Source organism: Dipodomys merriami, unplaced genomic scaffold (assembly GCF_024711535.1).
Source record: "Dipodomys merriami isolate MVZ:Mamm:240054 unplaced genomic scaffold, mDipMer1.0.p SCAF_477, whole genome shotgun sequence".
Lineage (NCBI taxonomy): Eukaryota > Metazoa > Chordata > Mammalia > Rodentia > Heteromyidae > Dipodomys > Dipodomys merriami.
In genome coordinates, this window is record NW_027206043.1 from 569,712 (window position 1) to 588,933 (window position 19,222).

The following is a 19,222-nucleotide window of genomic DNA, read 5'->3' on the forward strand; positions in this document are numbered from 1 at the left end:
GGATTACAAGAGAGCACTACCATGCCTGGCTAAAACAGATTTTGAATCCAAGCTTTCTACTTTTAGAGATCTTAGAACCGATTTAGAACATACTTCATTTGCCCCTGATTGGAGGACTTTATGAGACTCTAACCGAAATCTTCCCAACCCTTCCCTTTGTGGCATCTCTGTCCACACAGCTGTTCTCAGAAAAGTACTGAGACTCTAACTTCTGATCTCTGCAGTGCTTTTTCTGAGTGTCTGGCCAATAGAACAAGATGTTCTTCAAAGATGGGCACATAAACAGCCAGCAGTGATGAGCAGGGCCATTATTCAGAAAAGATCATTTGGCCACCACAGGGCTCCAATTTCAAGCCTGCTTTGAGCCACATCTATCACTCCCAACTGTAAACCTGCTGGGAGTGGGGCAGGACTTCTGGGATGTGGAGATATGCACATCCATTTATTCCTTCCTTTCTTCATGTGTAAGCCAGCTAAGCCCATTCCTTGCTCAATGCATTTGCCCTCACAGAATGCCCTCTTCTTCTAGAATGTTCTCTCTACAGATCTTCCTAAGGCTGGCTCTTGCCTTTCAGTTATGCTCTGAAAGTATCTCTTTCACTTCTACATTGCTCTTATTACTTAGTGTCTGCTTGTCCCTTCATTCTGACTGTTTTAAGTTTTGTTTTAACTCCTGTGTGTGTGTGTGTGCACGCACGTGTGTGTGCACCAGTTTGGGGGGTCTTGTGCTCTCCCTTTGCTTCTTCTCTCAAAGCTGGTGCTCTACCACTTGAGCCACACTTCCAGCATTTTTGCTGATTGACTGGAGGTAGGAGTCCATCTGATTTGTCTGCTTGAGCTGGCTTTGAACCTGGATCTTTCAGACCTGAGTAGCTAGGATGACAAATATGAGCTAATGGTGCTTGACTGTCTTTCTAGTTCTGAGATAGGGGTTGGTTGTATTGCTTTGTCTCAAACTCAACCTCCTCCTGTTTCATCCTCCTGAGTGGCTGGCATTACAGGTGTGTATCACCATGCTTGGCTCTGTGTGTCCCTCTCTATGTTGGTCCCCACATGACAGTGTCTTTAGGATCTGGCATTCAATAGTTGTTCAAGAATGTATTCTTCAAATAACGTCTCGTTTGTCTACATCAATGGGCCTTGAGGTGCCAATAGAACAGCCCTTAAAAGGGGCTTCTGTGTACCTGACCCCTGGGGTCAGGAGAGGAACATTTTCCCCTCAGGAGCCTCAGCACTCAATGCGTGGGCAATGGGTGAAGGTAATGATGACTGTACCTTGTGGACAGTAACCACAGACGCACGCTGACCTCGAGGCTGTGTGTGTGTGTTTGAGCTTTGCCCTTTTGCTTTTCAGAAGGATTTACCCCTGCCCCGGAAAAGCAGCAGGTGAGCCTGGGAAGCAGATGTCTGCCCCTCCTCCAGCGTTGGGGGTGGGTGGGCGGGGCCCGGCGCGGCGACGCCCAGCAGCGCCCCCTCCGGCCGGCCGCGGGCATCGCGCCGCCGCTGCCCAGCAGCGCCCCCCCACCGGCGGCCGCCGGCATCGCCGCCGCCGCCGCAGCCCGCCGCCCCCCCTTCCCTCCCGCCGCGGCCTCCCCGCCCTCCCCTTCCCCGGCCGCTGCGGCTCCAGCCTCCGCCCCGCGCTCACTCCCCGCGCCGCCGCCGCCGCCGCAGCACCTGCCACCATGTCGCCGCCGCCGGGTCATGTCTGACTCTCTCTGGACCGCGCTTTCCAATTTCTCGATGCCCTCCTTCCCCGGCGGCAGTATGTTCCGCCGCACCAAGAGGTAGCCCCGCATCCCCCCGCCCGAGATGCCCCGGACGCGGTGCGGGATCCCCCCCCCCCGCCGGTCCCGCGGCTGCCGCAGGGCGGGGCCGGGGGCGATGCTCCCGCGCCCGCCGCGTCCGCGCTGCGCAGTCCGGCCGGGGATGAATGGGGGGCCGACGGGGGGCGGGGGGGCTGCAGCGGGGAGGGCGGGCGCGGGAGGGGGCGTCGCGGGGCCTTTGTGTGCGGGCCCCGCGGGCTGCGGTGGGGACGGGGCGGGGGGGGGGGCCTTGGCACCTGGGAACAATGGCCGCGGCCGGGCGCCCCCACCCCCACGCCGCGTGCTCGGACACTGCGGCGGAGCGCCCGGCTGCGGGCCGGGAGGGGCCCCTCGCCTGGAGCCGGAGACGGGAGGTAGCAGCAAAAAGGGGGGGCCCTGAAACCCCGAGTCCAGCCCCCTCCCCCGGGACGCGGCCACACACAGGACATGATGTCACGCCCGCACGCTCACGGCAGCCCGCTGGCCCAGATACACCGGGGGCGCACGCGGACTGGGCCCCGGCACGCCCCGGCCGCGGCCCCACGCGGGACGTGCTGCCCAGGGGTGTGCCCGCCGACCCCCGAACGAGACAGACAGCAGCGTCCACCGTCGCCCCCTCGCCCCCCGGGGAAGGCCTTCGTGGTCGCGTGCTCAGGCCCGTCCCCGGGCACAGGACGTGGAGCTCACCGATGGCTTGAGGCCACGCGTGGACGCGCACGCCTGCCGCACACGGACACAGGGCCGCGTGCCAGACACCTGTAGACAAGTGCTACGTCACACACAGTCCTGGGCAAATCGATCCACCAGGGTCCCAGATGACGTCACAGCACTGAAGGGGCTCCCCGGGTGACGACATACCAGGGGACACAAGACCACAACGGCGTCACTCCCCCACCAGGGACCGTGTCACACACCCCGCACACATTTATCTGCCGCGCTGCTGCCTCCCCCAGGCAGCCCTCCTGGGGTTCCTACAAGGGACCGTCAGGGACAGACGACGAGCTGTGATTGGAGGGGCTGGGCAGGCTGGGGAGCTCACCTGGCCGTGTGGCCTGTCGCCTCCCCCCCAACCCTCGCTTCCCCTGCAGCTGCCGCACCAGTAACCGGAAAAGCCTCATCCTGACCAGCACCTCGCCCACGCTGCCCAGGCCCCACTCGCCGCTGCCTGGCCACTTAGGTGAGAGGGGTGGCGCGGAGCTGGTGGGTGGGGCCCAGATTCCAGGGGCGGGGCCACCGCCGGGGGCGTGGCTCTGCGGTCGAAAGGGGGCGGTGCTAGAGGGGGCGGACTGTGATTGGAGCATGTCCTAAGCGGGCGGGCCCTCCGCGTGTGGGCGTGGCCACTCCTCGTTGATGGACAGAGCGTAGGAGAGGCTGGATTGGTTATCGGGTAGGGCAGTGAGGAAGAGCCGCAGTCGAAGGGCGGGCCCATCGCACAGGAAGGCGAGGAGGGGGCTTGGCTAATTCTGGAGCTAAGAGTATTTGGAGAGGCGGGGCCACAGCCAAAGGGGCGTGGCCTTCGGATGCAGAGGGTGGGGCTTTTGCTTGTTTTGGGTTTTGTTTTGGTCGGTCGTGGGTCTTGAACTCTGGGCCTGGGCGCTGTCCCTCAGCTCTTCAGCTCAAGGCTAGTGCTCTACGGCTTGAGCCCCAGCGCCACGTCCGGCTTTTTCTGAGTAGGTAACTGGAGATAAGAGTCTCACGGACTTCCCGCTCTAGCTGGCTTCGAACCGCGGTCTCAGCTCTCAACCTCCTGAGCAGCAAGGACTACAGGCGTGAACCACCGTGCCTGGCGGGGGTTTTTATGTTGGCGTTGTTTTGTTTTGTTTTCAGGGAAGGACTAGACTACAACCTACTTCTGGGACCTCCGACGCAGGTCTAAAGCACCCCCTCCTTCTTTCCATTACAGGTAGCAGTCCCCTGGACAGTCCCAGAAACTTCTCCCCCAATACTCCTGCCCACTTCTCATTTGCCTCATCCCGAAGGTGAGTCCCTCCCCAGGGGACCCCAGAACCCTGTCTGGACCCTCCACCCACCGTCTGGGCCTCCATCTGTCAACTTCTTAATTGCCCCCTGCGGGGCCTCGAGGAGTGCCCGAAAATCCCAAGGGGATGGAACGTCCAGATTTAGGGGTGGGGGCCTATAAAAAGGCAGAGCCAATCACTGACCCAGGATGGGGATGGGGGCGGGACCTTCTTTGCAGCCCTGGGAAGGAGCATGCGCTTTAGGTCCAGGGTCTCCCACTGCACAGCCCCGCGGGCCTGGCCATGAGTTTCCATAGCAACAGGACGGGCAGAGGGATGAGGTGCGCATGCGCAGAAGAGGAGGAGGGTGGCTGGGGCTATTTCTCAAGGTCCCCAAAGGAGGAATGTCAGGTTTGCTTCCCATGCGTTCTAAGGTGTTCTGAATTGAATTTTTTTTTGAGGGGGGAGGAGGGCGGTGAGGGATGCCTTGTGAAATTGGGGGAAGAGGTTCTTCTCTGATGGTTTTTGGAGAAGCTTTCTGGGAATCATTGGGGTTTAGAGGAGATGTCTTTATTATTATTATTATTATTATTATTATTATTGTTTTTGTTCTAAAACTGGTGTGCAAATGCCTGCTAGGAGCTAGACGTATGAGGTGAATGACACCAGGTCTCTGTCCTAAGCCATGGAATGGAAACAGGAAGGACAGAGTGGAGATCATTGTACAGACTGAAGAAGGGGATGAGGGGACACAGGACAGTGGGGGCGGAGGAGACCGGGCTGGGACAGGGCTGGGAGGGGGCATGTGCCCTTGATTTGTTGCAGGTACTTGAGGGTGACACGAAGCTAGGGCTGGCTCTGGATTTGGCCTGACATGCTCAGCTGGGTAGAGGTGGGAAGCGGACAAATAAAAGATTTTGAGCCAAGCACCTATGGTTCCTCCTATAATCCTAGAAACTCAGAATGGCTGAGATCAGCCGGGCACTGGGGGCTCACGCCTGTCATCCTAGCTACTCAGGAGGCTGAGAGCTGAGGATCGCGGTTCAATGCCAGCCTGGGAAAAGTCTGTGAGACTCTGATCTCCAATAAACCACTAGAAAACTGGAAGTGGCACTGTGGCTCAAGAGGTAGAGTGCTCACCTTGAGCTGAAGAGTGCAGGGACAGTGCCCAGGCCCAGAGTTCAAGCCCCATGACTGACAAAAAGAAAGAAAGGAAGAAAGGAAGAAAGGAAGAAAGAAAGAAAGAAAGAAAGAAAGAAAGAAAGAAAGAAAGAAAGAAAGAAAGAAAAAGAAAGGAAGGAAGGAAGGAAGGAAGACTAAGATCTCAGGATCAAAGTTTGAAACCAGCCGGGGCAAGAAAGTCCATGAGACTCTTCTCTCCAATGAATCACCAAAAAGCCAGAAAGTGGAGCTGTGGCTCAAGTAGTAGAGCACCCGCCTTAATCAGTAGAGCTCAGGGACAGTGTGCAGGCCCTGAGTTCAAGCTCCAGGACCAGTGCACACATGCACACAATATATACATATATATGTGTGTATATAAGGGGGGTAAGGGTCTGTGTGTGTGTCCACATGGCCATTTGTATGCCACGTGGATGTGTAAGAGATGGTGACTAAGTGATGGCCATGTGCCTACAACTGTGTCCACAGCATGTCACCAGCATGTGTCCAATGGGCATGAATGTGTGTGTGATCACATGCCATGGCCCCCCTGGGAGCGCGTCAGCTTGCGGATGTGGGTGAGTGTGAGGTTGTGAGTCTGTGTGGGAGTCTGTGTGACAGTTACAGAGAGAACTCTTGGGCTGTGGATTCCCATGAATGTAGTGAGCTACGGGGTGGTGCGCGCGCTCCTCGGTGTGAGTCCTGGGTCTCTGGAAGCGTGTGTGTGTGTGTGTGTGTGTGTGTGTGTGTGTGTGTGTGTGTGTGTGTGTGTGTGAGACGTCACTGTGTATTTCCTTTCCCATCTGTGATTGACTGCCCATTGCTGCAGGGGAATGATATGCCGGAGTGTGTGTGTGTGTGTGTGTGTGTGTGTGTGTGAGAGAGAGAGAGAGAGAGAGAGAGAGAGAGAGAGAGAGAGAGAGAGAGAGAGAGAGAGAGAGACCTTGGCCACACTGGTCATGCTAACGTGAGTGGGTGTAGCTGTAGTTGGCTGTGATGACAGCAGACACTCTGAATAGTAGCCCATGTGTGAGCATAAGACGGAAGGGTTCCTCTTCCCGGTGGAGACCCAGAAAGTCTTCCTTTAAGAGCTTTGTCACTTGGAGGTCCCCAGAGTGGCTTCCAGAGTCCTTGGGGATGATTTGTTGTGTGGATTTTATTTACTTAAATGCTGTTGCTGCTGCACCGCCTCCTCCTCTTCCTCTTCTTCCTCCTCCTCCTCTTCCTCCTCCTTTTCTCCTCCTCCTTTTTCTTTTGGTGGCGCCAGTGCTGAGATTTGATTAACTGGCATTGCCCCTTAGCATTTTCCCTTAAGGCTGGTGCTCTACCACTTGAGCTACACCTCCAGTTCTGTCTTTTTTTTCCCCTGCTGGTTCACTGGGGATAAGAATCTCACAGACTTGGGGCTGGGAAGGTGGCTCAGTGGTAGAGTGCTTGCCTTGCATGCATGAGGCCCTGGGTTCAGATCCTCAGCACCACATAAGCAGAAAAAGCCGGAAGTGGCGCTGTGGCTCAGGTGGTAGAGCGCTGCCTTGAGCTGAAGAGCTGAGGGACAGCGCCAGGCCCCGAGCTCAAGCCCCATGACCAACCAAAAAAAAAAAAAAGAATCTCATGGTCTTTCCTGGCTTGGCTGGCTTCAAATGCCCAATCCTCAGATCTCAGCCTCCTGAGTAGCTATGATTACAGGCGTGAGCACTGGTGCCCGGCTTTGGGTGGATGTTGGCTGGCACACGCAGAGGAAACGCTCTATTGCCCCCCAGCCGCACCTCCCTCCCCCTGGGTGGGCTGTTCCAGTGCTGCTGGTGGTTTCTTCTGGAGACTGGTGTGAAGGGCGAGCAGACAAGAGGAGGATCATGGGACTGGGACAGAGGAGACCAAACTTCCTGCCAACCCCCTGAGAACTAGCTAGAAAATTCCCTCTGTACCTGCTCCACTTGGAGGGTCTTGGGGGATCTCTGAGCCTAGACATAGGGCCATTACTCCCTGCCTGCCCTGGCTGTGGCTGGTGGTGTCTCTCCCACCCTGAGAAATGGGGCGGGGCCCGGCGGCCTCTGAGCATCTTGGTTGGCTTCCAGGGCAGACGGACGCCGCTGGTCACTGGCCTCCCTCCCCTCCTCCGGCTATGGCACCAATACGCCCAGCTCCACGGTCTCGGTGAGTGTGGCGGGCAGGGGATGCTGGGTGGGATGGGGGCTCTCGAGGCCACTCAGGCTAGACTTCGTGACCCGAGCATTTCTCTGTCTTTCATCAGCATCCGTTCCTCTATCAGAGTCCTAGGAGCCCCTCCTCCTCCCCCAAGGCCCGATTTCTGCCTTTAACCCATCTTACAAGTTCTACTCAACCTCAGCTTCCTCCCCCATCAGTTGTGGGACTTGAACTCAGAGCCTGGGTGCTGCCCCTGCTTTTTTGCTCAAGGCGAGTGCTCTACCACTTTGAGCCACAGCACCACTTCCGGTTTTCTGGGGGTTCATTGGAGATAAGAATCTCATAGACTTTCCTGCCTGGGCTGGCTTTGAACCATGATCCTCAGATCTCGTCCTTCTGAGATCTAGCCATGGGCACCGGGCCTCAAACTCTCTTAAAGAGAATGGTATTAGGTTGTTCAGGTCATTCATAGGTTTTACCTAGAAACCATTTGCTAACCCCTTGAGTCACTCAAAACTTCTCTGTCACCTCAGGTGTGATAGCTCACACGTGTAATCCCAGCTGCTCAGGAGGTTGGGGGAGGGGGAGGAAGATCTAGGTACAGGAAAGCCTGGGCAGGAAGCTCCTATTGGAAAGATAACTAAAGCAAAAAGGGCTAGAGTGTGGCTCAAGTTGTCGAGTGCTTACCTAGCAAGTGTGAGCCCCCAAGTTCAAATCTTAGTCCTGGAAAAAAAAGAAAAGGAAAGCCAGGTGCCGGTGGCTCATGCCTGTAATCCTAGCTAATCGGGAGACTGAGGTCTGAGGATGGCGGTTCAAAGCCAGCCTGGGCAGGAAAGGCCATGAGACTCTTATCTCCAATGAACCACCAGAAAACCAGAAGTGGCGCGGTAGCTCAAGTGGTAGAGTGCTTGTCTTGAACTGAAGAGCTCAGGGACAGCTCCCAGGCGAAGAAGAAAAAGAAGAAGAAGAAGGAGGAGGAGGAGGAGGAGGAGAAAGCCTTCTTCTCCATCTTCTCCATTCTCTATCCATGTCTCTGGTTTCACACATCTGTTCATTGATTGTGTGGTGTTCAGAAGATACAGACTCTGGTGAATAGGCATGTCAGTGAGCGGGCCTCCAGGCAGGCATTGAAGCCAAGCAAAGGGTGAGCATGAGTTTGTCAAGTACAAGAGGACAGCATGTGCAAATGCTCAGGGGGTCACAGAAAACAGACAGCTTTTGGAAAGGTGAATAGGGCCTCTTGTGAGTCTGAGTGCAGTGACACAGGCCTGTAATCCCAGCACTTGAGAGGCTGAGGCCAGAGAATCATGAATTCAAGGTCACCTTGGGCTGTATAGTGAGCTTTGTCTATTTAGGGCTTTTCAGAAGGGCAAAAATAAAGACACTGGGGCTGGGAAGGTGGCTCAGTGGTAGAGTACTTGCCTTTCATGTACGAGGCCCTGGGTTTGATTCCTCAGCACCACATAAGCAGAAAAAGCCAGAAGTGGTGCTGTGGGTCAAGTGGTAGGGCGCAAGCCTTGAGCTGAAAAGCTGAGGAACAGCGCCCAGGCCCAGAGTTCAGGCTCCACAACCAGCAAAAAAAATAAATAAAAATAAAAATAAAGACACTGCAGGTAGGGACAGGAAAGTGGCTTTTAGCATCTCCCACATGATTTACCTTTGTGTCACAGCCATTCATCTTGGAGGACTCTCTGTGTGTGTGTGTGTGTGTGTGTGTGTGTGTGTGTGTATGGAGTGCCATACTGGAGCTTGAACTCTGGGCCTGGGCACTGTCTCTGAGCTCTTCAGCTCAAGGCGAGCACCCTACCACTTGAGCCACAGCGCCACTTCCGGTTTTCTGGGGGTTCATTGGAGGTAAGGGCCTCATGGACGTTCCTGCCCTTACTTGGGTTTGAACCTTCAGATCTCAGCCTCCTGAGTGGCTAGGATCACAGGTGTGAGCCATGGGCGCCCGGCCTTGACTCAGGTTTCATCACCCTCTAGTCACGTCCGTGCGGGGCCCTTTCTGCCTGTCCCTTGTCATTTGTCCCAACCCAACCCCAATCTTGTGAGCCAAGCCGCAAGGACAAAGTCAGAGTCCAGGAAAGTGGAAAAGCCTCCAGATCCATCCTAGGTCTGCCTAGGAGCTCATCCTGCCCGTTTGTCCCAGCCCAGGGCCTGGAGCTCTGGGGGGCCCCCTCCCCAGTGGCTCTGACTCGGATCCCCCCACCCCCAGTCCTCCTGCTCCTCCCAGGAGCGCCTGCACCAGCTCCCTTACCAGCCCACGGTGGACGAGCTGCACTTCCTGTCCAAACACTTCGGCAGCACGGAGAGCATCACCGACGAGGATGGCGGCCGTCGCTCCCCGGCTGTGCGGCCCCGATCGCGGAGCCTCAGGTAGGAAGCGCCCCCCAACGCCCCCCAGCCCCAGCCCCAGCACCCCTCACCGCCCTGCCAGCCGCGGGGCAGGAGCGCGGGCTGGAGACAGCATGGGCTTCTCTCGCTGCAGCCCGGGCCGATCCCCGTCCTCCTACGACAACGAGATCGTGATGATGAACCATGTGTACAAGGAGCGCTTCCCCAAGGTGAGACCCCCAGCGGGGACCCGCGCGCGCGTGCGCGGCCTGGGGCGACCCCGCGCGCCCCCTGGTGGTGAGACCGGACCCCGTGCGCGCCCCCTGGTGGTGGAACAGAACCCCCCCCCGCGCCCCTGGCAGCCGGACCAGACCTTGCGCGCCCCCTGGTGTCCGACTCAAGCAACGCAGCTCTCCCTGTCCGTGCCTCCCGCCAGGCCACCGCACAGATGGAGGAGAAGCTGCGGGACTTCGCCCGCGCCTACGAACCTGACAGCGTGCTGCCGCTGGCCGACGGCGTGCTCAGCTTCATCCACCACCAGATCATTGAGCTGGCCCGGGACTGCCTGACCAAGTCCCGAGACGGCCTCATCACCACCGTCTACTTCTACGAACTGCAAGAGAACCTGGAGAAGCTGCTTCAGGACGTGAGCGTCCTGCGCCCCCAAAGCCGTGCCCCGTGTCCCCCTGCCATCTGCTAGGTGACAAGCGCCGAAAGACACAGTCCCCGCCCTAGGTCTGCTGGAGGAGACAGGAGTGTGTGCGTGTGTGTGTGCACACGTGCGTGAGCATGCTGGCCTGGGCCTTGAACTCGGGGCCTGGCCGCCGTCCCTGAGGTTTTTGTTCTCCGCTCAAGGCTGGCAGCTGTACCACTGGAACCACAGCTCCACTTCCACCTTTTTGCTGATTAATTGGAGATAAGAGTCTCAGGGACTTTCCTGCCCAGGCTGGCTTCGAACCATGAACCTCAGATCTCAGCCTCCTGTATAGCTAAAACTGCAGGCCGCTGCCCCTGGCACCCAGCCTCCTCGTTGTTTTAATTGTGTGTCTAGGCCTCAGTTTGCTTGCTTATAAAATAACACTAGGGCTCCTCTACAAACTGCCCACCGTGCCCGTGAACCTCGATCTTTTTTTTTTTTTTTTTGGGTCCGGTCGTGGGGCCTGAACTCTGGGCCTGGGCGCTGTCCCTCAGCTCTTCAGCTCAAGGCTAGCACTCTACCACTTGAGCCACAGCACCACTTCTGGCTTTTTTCTTTTTGCTTATGTGGTGCTGAGGAATGGAACCCAGGGCCTCAGGTATGGAAGGCAAGCGCTCTACCACTGAGCCACCTTCCCAGCCCAACCTCGATCTTTTGTGTCTCCCACTCCAGGCCTATGAACGCTCGGAGAGCTTGGAGGTGGCCTTTGTCACACAGCTGGTGAAGAAATTGCTCATTATCATCTCCCGCCCGGCCAGGCTGTTGGAGTGCCTGGTGAGACGGCTCGGCGTGGGGGGCAGGAGGGAGTGACCCGAGGGGTGGGGGGACCCTCGGCGCCCGTGGTGATCCTACCCCCTCTCCCCCCCCTGCCCTGCCTCAGGAATTCAATCCGGAGGAGTTCTACCACCTGCTGGAGGCGGCTGAGGGCCACGCCAAGGAGGGCCACCTGGTCAAGACCGACATCCCCCGCTACATCATCCACCAGCTGGGCCTCACCCGAGACCCGTTTCCAGGTGCGGGCCGGGGGCTGCTGGGGAGGGGGATGCGCAGGTGCAGCGACACACCCGCTCACCGGCACCTTCTCCCCAGATGTGGTGCACCTGGAGGAGCAAGACAGTGGCGGCTCCAACACGCCCGAGCAGGACGACCTCTCTGAGGTAAGGCCAGGGCCCCGGAAGCAGCACCGGGCTTGCTCATGGACCCAGGGCCTGGCTCTCCACCGCTCAGGCTGTGGGGTTCTGTTGGTCCCGGACACTGAGCCACCATCTCCCTACCTGTAAACTGAGATTCGGAATAGGTTTCTTTTTGTTGTTATTTATGTGTGTTTTTTTAATGTGGTGTGTGTGTGTGCACACGCATGCACGCGCACGTGCTGGCACTAGGGTTTGAACTCTGGGTCTCATGCTCTCCTTACTGTTTTTCACTCCAGAGTCTCTTGGATTTATCTGTCTGGGCTGGATCTGAGCCTTGATCCTCAGATCTCAGCCTCCTGAATAGCTAGGGTTCACAGGCATGAGACACTGACTCATAGTTTGTTTTTGTTTGTTTGTTTGTTTGTTTTTTTATCTTTGAGCTCTTTTTTTCTTTCCTTTTTTTTTCTTCTTTGTTTTTGCCGGTCCTGAGGTTTGAACTCAGGGCTTAGGCGCTGTCCCTGAGCCTGGGATTACAGGTGTGAGCCACTAGTGCTCCTTTCCTTTCCTTTTTTAAACAATGCTCAAGATGGAACCACAGACGTGTACATGCGAAGCAAGTGTGGAGATCAGGAGGACTGATGTTTAAGCCAGCTGGACAAAAATGTTCATAAGAGGGCTGGGAAGGTGGCTCAGTGGTAGAGCGCTTGCCTTGCATGCATGAGGCCCTGGGTTCAATTCCTCAGCACCACATAAGCAAAAAGAAAAAAAGCCGGAAGTGGCGCTATGGCTCAAGTGGTAGAGTGCTAGCCTTGAGCTGAAGAGCTGAGGGACAGCGCCCAGGCCCAGAGTTCAGGCCCCATGACTGGACCCAAAAAAAAAAAAAATGTTCATAAGAGACTGCGGGGGCTGACTTTGAACTGCAATTGTATCTCAGCCTCCTGTGTAGTTAGGATTAACAGGTGTGAGCTACCAGAGCTTTACACAAGATCCCTTCTTGACCAAAAGTTTATTGACAGCATAGCACAACACAAAGCCAGAAATAGGAAGATCACTGTCCAGGCATCTACCTGGATAAAAATGGATACCTTATCTTAGTAACCAGTGCAAACCAGATGTTGGTTGCTCACACCTGTAATCCTAGCTGACCTCTCAGGATCAAAGTATGAAGCTAGGTTGGGCAGGAAAGTCTGTAAGATCCTAATGTCCAACAAACCACCAGAAAGCCCCAAGTGGAGCTCTGGCTCAAGTGGTATTGTGCCAGCCTTGAGCACAAAAAGTTCAGACAGGCACAGCACCTGGGCCCTGAGTTCAAGCTCTAAAACCAAGTGCACACACACACACACACACACACACACACACACACACGTGCACGCAATGTCTGGAGGTGAGGCTCAGTGGCAGGCAGGTGGCTTTGTGGTAGTGGGCATGACTTACTGGAAGTGTAACGCACAGTGGTGTCACTATGGTTCAGTGGGGAGGGTGTGGCCCATCAAAGGGGTTTGGCCTAGAGAGGGGTGTGTCTCGGTGGTGGTGGTGGGCGTGGCTGAGTGTGAGAGCACCTATCTAGCAAACTTCAGGCCCTGAGTTCAATCCCCAGTCCTAGGTAAAAAAAAAAAAAAATGGAATCTGCCTTCACATGCAATTTGTTTAATTTTTTGAATAGGTAATGGAATGACATCACTCAAAACTAAAAACTCTAAAAACAAAGGTATTTATCTCTCATTATTTGTAGGACTCTATGCAACTTCATTCAACTGAACTTCTTCCTTGAGTGATTTAAACCTTCCATCTACCTATTCTTTTCTTTTCCTGGTTGATCTCATAGTGTCTCTGAGATGTATGTTGAATCCTTGCTCATAGCGGTTTCTTTGTAATGCTGTCAGTTTTGTGCCAGGGGGTCAGTTTTGTTTTTTGTTTTTCTTTTTTGTCGGTCATGGGGCTTGAACTCTGGGCCTGGGTGCTGTCCCTCAGCTCTTCAGCTCAAGGCGAGCACTCTACCACTTGAGCTACAGCGCCATTTCCGGTTTTCTGGGTAGTTTATTGGAAATAAGAGTTTCATGGCCTTTCTTGCCCAGGCTGGCTTTGAACCATGATCCTCAGATCTTAGCCTCCTGAGTAGCTAGGATGACAGGTGTGAGCCACCGGTGCCTGGTGTTTTTTTTTAATGCAGTGTTGGAAGTCAAAGCAGCCCTCTTTCAACGATGACAGCACTCACACACTGAGCCACAGACATGGCCTGTGTCAGATGTTTTTGTTTTTGTTTTCTAGTTTTTTTTTTAAATTGTGGTTAAGTGATTACATAATTTCCCAAATTTCACAATATTGTGGGATAATGATGCTCATTTAAAGTCACAAACTCATTCTAACTTTCCTGGAGCAAATTGTCTATCATGGTCTATAACATATAATGGTGTACACATATACACCATACATGTGATCAGCAACATGGAGTTACTTAGTAATGGTTCGACCAGATGAGTAGAAGTTCTTTGTTTCTTAAGTCCTGTTAATTTTGTTGTATCACCTAACATGTTGGATTTAACATCCACTTATCAGGGAGACCATGTACCATTTGTCTCTTTGCTCTTGACTTACCTCGCTCAACATGATTTCTTCTAGCTCCATTCATTTCCCTGCAATTGCCATTATTTTGTCATTTCTAATGGCTGCATAATATTCCATTGTGTATAGATACCACAATTTTTGGATCCATTCATCTGTGGTGGGGCATCTGGGTTGTTTCCATATCCTAGCTATTGCGAACAGTGCTGCAATAAACATGGAGGTGCACGTGTCCTTGTATATTGGTTCCTGTTGTTCAGGGTAGATGCCTAGAAGTGGTATGATTAGATGTTTTTAATGTTATATGATTAGGCGCATACACGTTCAGTAGTTTATATTTCCCTCATCTTTCTGTTCAGTAGCTACCAAATAAATATTCTTTCTAACCAAAATTATTTCTGAAAATGGCATATAGTGAAAAATCGTACTCCTACTTTAGTCCCTAACTGCCCTATAACCCCCAAATATAATTCATTTTGCCCCTTGTGTGTGTGTGTGTGTGAGTGTGTGAGTGTGTGAGTGCTGGGGTTTGAACTCAGGGCCTTGCACTCTCAATTGGCTTTCCCACCTAGGGTTGGGGCTCTAGCACTTAAGCCATGCCTCCACTTCTGGCATTTTGCTGCTTAGTTGGAAATAAGAGGCTCTCAGATTTGTCTGCCCTGTCTGGTTTCAAACCTCGATCCTCAGATCTCAGCTTCTTGAGTAGCTGGGATTACAGGCATGAACGCCAGCACTAAGCAGTGACAGTAATTGCTCATGATGTCCTTCTGTGTTTAATTAACGAATTGTCTATACATGGATATATGGCTACTTGTAATCTTTCTCGGAACAGTGAACACAAGCTTTTTTCTTCTTGTTGCACGTTAGTAGCATAAATTCAAAAGTTGCTTGGTCAGAATCACCATGCATTTTTGGTTCTGATATAAACCAAAGTGCCTTCTTCAGGCAGTTGTATAGAATTCTTTTTTCTTTTTTGTCAGTCGTGGGGCTTGAACTCTGGGCCCAGCACTGTCCCTCAGCTCTTCAGCTCAAGGTGAGCGCTCTACCACTTGAGCTACAGCGCCACTTCTGGTTTTGTGAGTGGTTTATTGGAGATAAGAGTCTCATGGACTTTCCTGTCTGGGCCAGTTTTGAACCATGATCCTCATATCTCAGCCTCCTGAGTAGCTAATATTACAGGCGTGAGCCACCTGCGCCCGTCTGGTTGTATAGAATTCTGTCTTACGTGTGTGTGTTTGTGTGTGTGTCTGTGTGTGTGTGCTGGAGATGCAGCCCAGACCTTCACCACACCCCTAAGCAGGGTGGGATTAAGTCTCAAGCCTGGCTGCCAGGTTTAAGCCTGTTTCTTTAAGCCAGTCACCAATAAAGTGGCAAAAGGTGTGGCTCAAGTGGTAGAGCACCAGCCTTGAGCAAAAAGCTCAAGTGAGAGCATGCAGCCGTGGTACAAGTCTCAACGCCGTCTCTCTCTTACACAGACACACACACACACAGACACACACCAGCCTTTTTTTCATAGCTGTGCCTATGGGATTTGCCAGCCTTTTGTCAATCTGCTAATTATAAAACGGCCTAGTATTTGGAGGTAGGTGTAACTCCCCTTTGTGTCAAATAAAAAGATCGATTATCTTTTACTATGTTTTTGGTAAGTTCTCATTCTAGTGCATCCGCATTGCCCGCTTTTCCCTCTTCAGTAGCTAGGCCTTTTGTCCTGGATTTCTCGGAACTCTTTATATATGTTCTGATGCTTCAGACGTTTTGCAGTTTTTTCTGCTCACTTTCCTAAAGGAATAGGTCTTCCAAGGTGGTCTTGGGTTTCAATCCTGACCCAAGCTCTTCTGTCCAGTCCTGTGGTCCTTCGATGAAGGACCACCCCCCCCCCCCGCCTCAGTTTCCCCCGGGGGGTAAATGGAGTCAATCAATGTGTGCTGACAAGGGTGAGGTGGTCTCCATCTTCCCCTCCCCACCGCCCCACCCCTGCGCAGGGCCGGAGCAGCGCGTCCAAGGCCAAGAAACCCCCCGGCGAGAGCGACTTCGACACCATCAAGCTGATCAGCAACGGCGCCTACGGGTGAGCCACGCCGGGGCTCTGGCGGGGGAGGGCGGCGGAGGCCGGGAGCGTGACGCCGTCCCGCCCGCTCCCCCGCAGCGCCGTCTACCTGGTGCGGCACCGCGACACCCGCCAGCGCTTCGCCATGAAGAAGATCAACAAGCAGAACCTGATCCTGCGCAACCAGATCCAGCAGGCCTTCGTGGAGCGCGACATCCTCACCTTCGCCGAGAACCCCTTCGTGGTGGGCATGCTGTGCTCCTTCGAGACCCGCCGCCACCTGTGCATGGTCATGGAGTATGTGGAAGGTGTGGCCGCGGGCTGGGGCGCGTCCCCCCTACACCCACCCACCCCCGTTTGTCCTTCTGTCACTGACCTCTCTTTATCCATCTGCCCATCCATCCATCCATCTACCTATCTATCCATCTATCTGTCAGTATGTCTGTCTGTCTATCTACCTATTCATCTATGTAGCTATCTATCTCTATCTCTGTCTGATTGTCTGTCTGTCTCTATCTACCTGTCTCTCTACCTACCTATCTCTGTCATCTACCTATTCATCTATCTGTCTAGCTGTCAGTTTGTCTGTCTGAATCTGTCTGTCTATTTAGCAGTCTATCTGTCTCTCTACCTGCCTATCTACTGATCTATGTATCTATCTACCTACCTATCTACCTGTCTGTCTATGATCTATGCATCTCTCTAGGGAGCTCTCTGGATCTATCTAGCTATCTATCAATCTAGCTAGCTAACTATCTACCTACCTACCTATCACCTAACCATGCATCTATCATTTATCTATGTATCTATCTTCTATTACCTCTCCACGTATCCACCCATCCATCATCTATCTATATCTATTTATCATCTATTTATTGACTATTTATTTGCCTATCATCCATCTATTATCTCTATCTGCCTATCACCTATTTGTCTTCCCAGATTTTCTTTTTCTTATTTTCTTTCTTTCTTTCTTTCTTTCTTTTTTTTTCTGTTGGTCCTGGGGCTTGAACTCAGGGCCTGGGCACTGTCCCTGAGCTTCTTTTGCTCAAGGCTAGCACTCTTGCACTTTGAGCCATAGTGCCACTTCCAGTCTTCTGGTGGTTCACTAGAGATAAGAGTCTTATGGACTTTCCTGCCAGGGCTGGCTTCAAACCGTGATCTTCAGATCTCAGCCTAATGAGTAGCTAGGATTACTAGCTTACAAGTGCTTATTATATATCTCTTTATCTTCTATCTGTCCACATATCCATCATGTATCTTTGGTCTACCTACCTATCCTTCATCTGCTTACCTTCTGTCATCTATCCATCAGTTCCTCTGCCTGCCTGTCTGTACATCTATCTACTGGCGATCCTATCCATCTATTCAGCTCTTTCTGTAAATCCACAATTCATTCCCCAGTTTACCCACTCATCTATTTCTGTTATTCTTCATCCCTGTGTCTGTCCACACATCCACCCGCGGTCTGTGTGTGTATTCTCCCAAATGGTCATCCCTCCATTCGTCCCTCCCGTCCTGTACGCCTAGTGAGGAGATGGTCAGAGGATGGCGGCCAGACAAGGCAAAATGGAGTCAGTGTGTGTGTGTGTGTGTGTGAGGGGTGTGTGTGTATGTGTGTATGTGTGTGAGGGGTGTGTATCCATGTGTGTGAGGGGTGTGTATGTGAGGGGTGTGTATGTATGTGTGTGAGGGATGTGTATGTGTTTGTGTGAGGGGTGTGTATGTGTGTGTGTGAGGGATGTGTATGTATGTATGTATATATGTATGTGTGTGAGGGTGTGTATGTATGTGTGTGTGTGAGGGGTGTGTATGTATGTGTGTGTGAGGGGTGTGTGTGTATGTGAGGGGTGTGTGTATGTATGTGTGTATGTGAGGGGTGTGTATGTGTGTATGAGGGGTATGTATGTATGTGTGTCAGGGGTATGTGTGTATGTATGTATGTGTGTGAGGGGTGTGTATGTATGTGTGTGTGAGGAGTGTGTATGTATGTATGTGTGTGAGGGTGTGTGTGTGTGTGAGGGGTGTGTATGTATGTATGTGTGTGAGGGGGTGTGTATGTATGTGTGTGTGAGGGGTGTGTATGTGTGTGTGAGGGATGTGTATGTATGTATGTATATATGTATGTGTGTGAGGGTGTGTATGCATGTATGTGTGTGAGGGGTGTGTATGTATGTGTGTGAGGGGTATGTATGTGTGTGTGTGAGGGGTGTGTATGTATGTGTGAGGGGTGTGTATGTGTGTGTGAGGGGTGTGTATGTATGTGTGTGGGGTGTGTGTGTGTATGTGTGTGAGGGGTATGTATGTGTGTGTGAGGGGTGTGTGTGTATGTATATGTGTGAGGTGTGTGTGTGTATGTATGTGTGTGAGGGTGTGTATGTATGTGTGTGAGGGTGTGTATGTATGTGTGTGAGTATGTGTGTGTGAGGGGTGTGTATGTATATGTGTGTATGTGAGGGGTGTGTGTGTATGTGTATGTGAGGGGTGTGTGTGTGGGTGAGGGGTGTGTATGTATATATGTGTGTGAGGGGTGTGTATGTATGTATGTGTGAGGGGTGTGTATGTATGCGTGAGGGGTGTGTGTGTATGTATGTATGCGTGAGGGGTGTGTGTATGTATGTATGTGTGAGGGGTGTGTGTGTGATGGGTGTGTGTGTGTGAGGGGTGTGTATGTATGTGTGTGTGTGAGGGGTGTGTATGTATGTGTGTGTGAGGGGTGTGTATGTATGTATGTGTGTGAGGGGTGTGTATGTGTGTGTGAGGGGTGTGTATGTATGTGTGTGGGGTGTGTGTGTGTATGTGTGTGAGGGGTGTGTATGTGTGTGTGAGGGGTGTGTATGTATGTATATGTGTGAGGTGTGTGTGTGTATGTATGTGTGTGAGGGTGTGTATGTGTGTGAGGGTGTGTGTGTATGTGTGTGTGAGGGGTGTGTATGTATATGTGTGTGTGTGAGGGGTGTGTGTGTATGTGTGTGTGAGGGGTGTGTGTGTGGGTGAGGGGTGTGTATGTATATATGTGTGTGAGGGGTATGTATGTATGTATGTGTGAGGGGTGTGTATGTATGCGTGAGGGGTGTGTGTGTATGTATGTATGTGTGAGGGGTGTGTGTATGTATGTATGTGTGAGGGGTGTGTGTGTGTGAGGGGTGTGTGTGTGTGAGGGGTGTGTATGTATGTGTGTGTGTGAGGGGTGTGTATGTATGTGAGGGGTGTGTGTATGTATGTGTGTATGTGAGGGGTGTGTGTGTATGTATGTGTGTGAGGGGTGTGTATGTGTGTATGTGAGGGGTATGTATGTATGTGTGTCAGGGGTATGTGTGTATGTATGTATGTGTGTGTGAGGGGTGTGTATGTATGTATGTGTGTGAGGGGTGTGTATGTATGTA

The 19,222-nt window shown here is 52.9% G+C and overlaps 1 protein-coding gene across 3 annotated transcripts in view; it reads left to right on the forward strand.

Annotated features, from left to right (window-relative positions):
* LOC138808787 (microtubule-associated serine/threonine-protein kinase 1) overlaps nt 1-19,222 on the forward strand; it is a 32,200-nt gene that overhangs the window by 2,749 nt on the left and 10,229 nt on the right. Inside the window, exons 2-13 of one of the 3 annotated variants that reach the window (XM_069994985.1) lie at nt 1,358-1,386; nt 2,891-2,979; nt 3,706-3,781; nt 6,994-7,072; nt 9,279-9,439; nt 9,552-9,627; nt 9,834-10,043; nt 10,767-10,868; nt 10,975-11,107; nt 11,184-11,251; nt 15,772-15,857; nt 15,936-16,144. In XM_069994985.1, coding sequence (XP_069851086.1) covers nt 1,358-1,386; nt 2,891-2,979; nt 3,706-3,781; nt 6,994-7,072; nt 9,279-9,439; nt 9,552-9,627; nt 9,834-10,043; nt 10,767-10,868; nt 10,975-11,107; nt 11,184-11,251; nt 15,772-15,857; nt 15,936-16,144 — 1,318 coding nt within the window. Of the gene's footprint in view, nt 1-1,354; nt 1,387-1,657; nt 1,785-2,890; nt 2,980-3,705; nt 3,782-6,993; nt 7,073-9,278; nt 9,440-9,551; nt 9,628-9,833; nt 10,044-10,766; nt 10,869-10,974; nt 11,108-11,183; nt 11,252-15,771; nt 15,858-15,935; nt 16,145-19,222 lie in introns of those variants that run through there. The other 2 variants (XM_069994984.1, XM_069994983.1) reach the window with 2 other exon arrangements.